This window comes from Chrysochloris asiatica, unplaced genomic scaffold (assembly GCF_000296735.1).
Source record: "Chrysochloris asiatica unplaced genomic scaffold, ChrAsi1.0 scaffold00056, whole genome shotgun sequence".
Classification (NCBI taxonomy): domain Eukaryota; kingdom Metazoa; phylum Chordata; class Mammalia; order Afrosoricida; family Chrysochloridae; genus Chrysochloris; species Chrysochloris asiatica.
The window spans coordinates 1,425,723-1,429,953 of record NW_006408574.1 but is presented as its reverse complement, the minus strand read 5'-3'; the positions used below and the strand labels follow the sequence as shown (position 1 = coordinate 1,429,953).

At 57.6% G+C, this 4,231-nt stretch overlaps 1 protein-coding gene across 1 annotated transcript; it reads right to left on the bottom strand.

Moving 5' to 3' along the window:
* Nucleotides 1-683: 683 nt before the first annotated feature.
* LCN10 (lipocalin 10) lies at nt 684-3,593 on the bottom strand. Its single transcript, XM_006863685.1, has 6 exons — nt 3,489-3,593; nt 2,474-2,613; nt 2,027-2,097; nt 1,599-1,706; nt 1,020-1,118; nt 684-712 (listed from the first exon to the last, which is right to left on the bottom strand). Exons 1-6 carry the CDS (start codon nt 3,591-3,593, stop codon nt 684-686), a joined length of 552 nt encoding a protein of 183 aa, XP_006863747.1.
* Between the last annotated feature and the right edge of the window lie 638 nt (nt 3,594-4,231).

The following is a 4,231-nucleotide window of genomic DNA, read 5'->3' as shown; positions in this document are numbered from 1 at the left end:
AAAAAAACAAAAAAGAGAAGGTCAGCTCCATCAATATGGAAGAAGGAATACAGTTGCTATTCTTATATCGCCATGTTCTAACTCCTGTTGTTATTAAGTGCTGTGGAGTCAGTTCGGACTCATAGCAACCCTGTATAGGGTTTCTGCGGAGCAGCTGGTGAGTTTGAAGTACTGACCTTGTGGTTAGTAGTCCAGATCTTATCCTATAACACCACATCAGAACTCCTTAGACTGCTGTGGTGGAAACGCGTTCAGACACCAGTGACGAAGAGGGTTCTTGAGCAGCTTGCTCACCCATCTCCAAAGATCATGTTCATTAATAATTGCAAATCAGTTAGATACAGAAGGAACGATGTTTATAGGGACAGTCCGGGACAGTGAAGAAGACCCCGGGAGCCACACCCAAGCCACAGTGTCCAAGAGCACATCTGCCCCAGGCAGGGAGACCTGGTGAGATTTCCCCAGTGGGACTTCAGAGACGAAACAGAGCAGAGGGGGTGGATGGCAGAGGCCTGTGGCTATTTGATGGCAGATGAGGGTGGGGAATCCAGGATCCCTCTGCTGGTGAGAGCCCTGGCCTGGGGCTGCACGCCAGCGGTGACCCGGAGTCTCCAAGCCCCTCATGGTGTGTGAGAGATGCATCCGGAGCAGAGTCCCACCAGGAAGGGCCAAGGGCGCCGCACTCATGGGAGAATGGTGTTTGCGCAGGAGGCTGCGGAAGAGAAACCAGACTGAGGGCCAGGCTGCTCCCAGGCCGCGTCCACCCAGAGTTCTCCACACAGTCCCAGTCCTCCAGCCTGGCCACGTGCCACCTGTTGAGGGATGCTGCATGAATGGGGAGGGGCTCTGTCTCACATCCTGCAGGCTCTGAGACGTGGTCAGCCCCACACACAGAGCACAAGGCGGAGGAGCAGTGACAGAAAGGAAGCTCCACCCTTGTTCAGGGTGACTTGTGATCCTGACAAGTGGAGAGATGGGTGGGCGGTGGCTGGGAAGAGCGAGTCCTAAGTCCCACGAACCGTCTTTCGGAAGGATAGTTGTGGTCTCCAGAAGTTCCAGAGCTTCAGCTACGTCCACGAAGTCCCTGATACTCAGGAAGCTGCTCATGGTCTGCCGGCCTGAGTGGGGCGGAGCAGTCAGCCCAGGCCCCCACCCCACAACCACCCAAGTGCCCTGAGCTTGGGGGACCGAGAAGCAAAGGGTTCTGCCAAGGATAGGGTTACACTGCAGGTCAGCCCTTGACCCTGACCCTGTCCCAGGCTGGAGAGCAGTCCCTGACCACTGGGCATCCTCCCTTCTGGCCCACCCCTCAGCCCAGTGCTTCCAGTCTACTGGCCCCATCCCCTGCACGGGGAGCCCCCAGCCCAACACACTCTGGAAGGAGTCCCCCCCCTTCTCCTGTGTGGAGGTCTCCCCTCCTGCCTCCCACTAAGGCTGCCCATCCCCCACTCCACGCAGGCCATCTAGTCTGGAGGTGGACTGGTGCCCCAGCCCCATCACTGAGTCATCACCCCCTCCGTCCCGCGGTCTGCTGTAGCCCCCTCCCCACCAATCTATCCCTCCCCACTGCCCTGCACAGCTGCCTGCCCACCACGCACTGAAGAGCAGCAGGTTCCTGTATTCACGGCCAGCCCGGCCCACCCGCACGGACACCACACCGTAGCTGTAGTCAGTGGACAGCACTTGGAAGGCTTTGACGCCTCTCACTGGAAGACAAGAGACAAACAACACCCCCAGCCCGTGCCCACAGCCCATGCCCACTCACTACTGCTCCTCAGTGCCCTTGTCCAGGTTCTGAGCCCAAAGCCCTGCCTGAGGCCAGCATGGACATTCAGGGGCTGGCTAACCCTCCATCTCCTGCATCACAGTCCATGGGGACAAGGCCTGGGACAAAGGTCATTCTAACCTCCTGCCACGCTTTCTCAGGGATGAAGGGGTGGCGTTGGGTGTTTGCTAGGGGCACCTTGTGGCCATGGGAGCATGGAGCCTGCCCACCACCCCTCCACACCCTCTGCCCGGCACTCACAGGTGTTCCTGAACACAGCCTTCTTGTTGTCCTTCCGCAGAGTGACCTTGAGCGTCTGGCAGCCCTGTGACCTGAGCAGAGCCCTTGTGAATAGCCAGCCTGTGAGCCCTGCATGGAGACCACCTCTCCTGGACCTGCCCCTCAGCTCCCCCCTCACCCCCATCTCTGTTCAAGGCTCTGCTCGGGGGCCCACCCACAGCTCGAGGGACCGCTAAACATTCTCCCAAACCCTGCCTAGCAGGTGCTCACCACCCTGCCTTGTCCTAAAGCACCTCTGAATTTTAGGGCAAAGGGGGGCCAGAGAAGGGCAATCCCTGTGGAATGTCCAGGTTGAGTCCACAGGCCTGGCCCCCCACTACTCCTTTCCCCTCCAGCTGGGAGTCCCGAGAAAGGAAGTCACCTGACCGTCTATAGAGGGGTCTGCGAGGACCAGCGGGGTCTGCTCACCTACTGAAGGCAATGACCACCTTCAGCTGAGCTGTATTGTGGACCTCCACCAGGGACGCCCCCAATTTCCTTTTGTCTCTGCTCGGCAGGAAGCCCTTGGCATCAGTGGCGATGGCAAGAATATACCAGAACCCTGAAAACTGAGCACGAATTTTACTGTGGGTGCTACTACTTCCTACCCAGGACTCCCAGGCGGGATGCAGCACCAACAGGTACAGCCCCAACCCGCATATCCGACTGGCCGGGCTCCCAAGTGGGATGGAGCACCGACAGGCAAAGCCCAAACCCACATATCAGACTGTCCGAGGTGCTGTGGATAAAAAGTCCAATAGTCCTGGAGCCTCAGCCCAGCTGGGGTGGGCAGTAGACAGGATGGGTTTCAGGCTCTGGTTTCCGAACCGTTCTCATCTCCCTGGGCTCCGAGGACAGAGAAAGGCCATCTGCACCCTTAGTCCAGTTCCCACACAGCAGATGGTCTGGGCCAATTCTCAATGCTCAGCTGAGTGTGGCAAGTGTGGAGGGGCACATGGTGTGATCATGGATGGGCCACAAGGTGAGGACTGCCACCCCTCTGGAGTCCTTGGCTCTTCTGCTAAGGACCTCCCCAGACAAAGGACTGCCTGCCCCTCCCTCTAAGCTGCTCCCATCTGTTCTTCCTGTGCGGCCCCCAGGACCCACCACACCTGGCCAGCAGCGCTCCAAGACTTGATCACCTGCATCCTGGCACCTGCCCACATCCACCCACACTCTCTGCCTGACCAGCCTGTCCTCACTAGCCCAGAACAGGCCCTGCTTGTTCCGCTCGCCTCTGCCCAGGCAGCCCCACAAGCCAGTCCACACCCCCACTCCAGTTGAGAGGTGAGGTGTGCAGCTGTGACTGGTCCTTCACAGCCAGACAGGTAACTCTGGGAGAAACCCTGCAAGACTGAAGGGGGTGAGGGACACTGCCTCTGTCCTTCCCTCCTGCCCTGCGTGTCCCTCCCACCTGGTGTGGGTGCCAGGGCTCATGGGATACCTTGCTCCAGTTGATGTTGTGGGATTCCTTGGGGAGCATCTCCTGTGCCTGGGATGAGGCAGCCAGCACCAGGACCAGGAACAAGGAGGGCAGTCTGGGCCTCATCCTTTCAAACCGACTGCAGCTGCAGTCCCAAGATACTGGACACTGTTAATTGCCACTGGCCCTGCCATGCCAAGCCTGCGGTGGGCACTGGCCAATCCTGAAGCTGCATTCCAGCTAGGGTGGGGCGGTAGGCAGGTCAGGTTTCAGGCTCTGGTTCCAGCTCCTTTCTCACCTCCCTGGGCACCTGCTGCACCCCCTCCTCGGTGCATACTCCCTATGGGAGCACCTTAAAGACCAATGGTGTTTTCGATGCCATACTGAACTCCTCACCAGCCTCAGAAGCTCTGGAACCCAAACCCCCAGGTAGCGTAGTGGATTAGAGACTGGGCTGCTAACCACAGGTCAACAGTTCAAATCCACCAGCCAGTCCATGGAAGAACGATGGGTCTTTCTGCTCCCACCAAGATTTACAGCCTTGGAAACCCTATACAGGGTTGGTATGAGTCAGAACCTCTCGACAGCACACAGAAGCAGTAGTAGGTAACTAAAACCTAGCAAAGGGCTTCAAAATATCTGTCAACATTTTTAATTAAAAGATAATGAGGGCTCTGAGGATCAGACTCTAGCCACCTAGTAGACATAGCAAACTGTCCCTCATCTGATTATTCAGTAATGCTTGTTAGTAATCTCATACATGA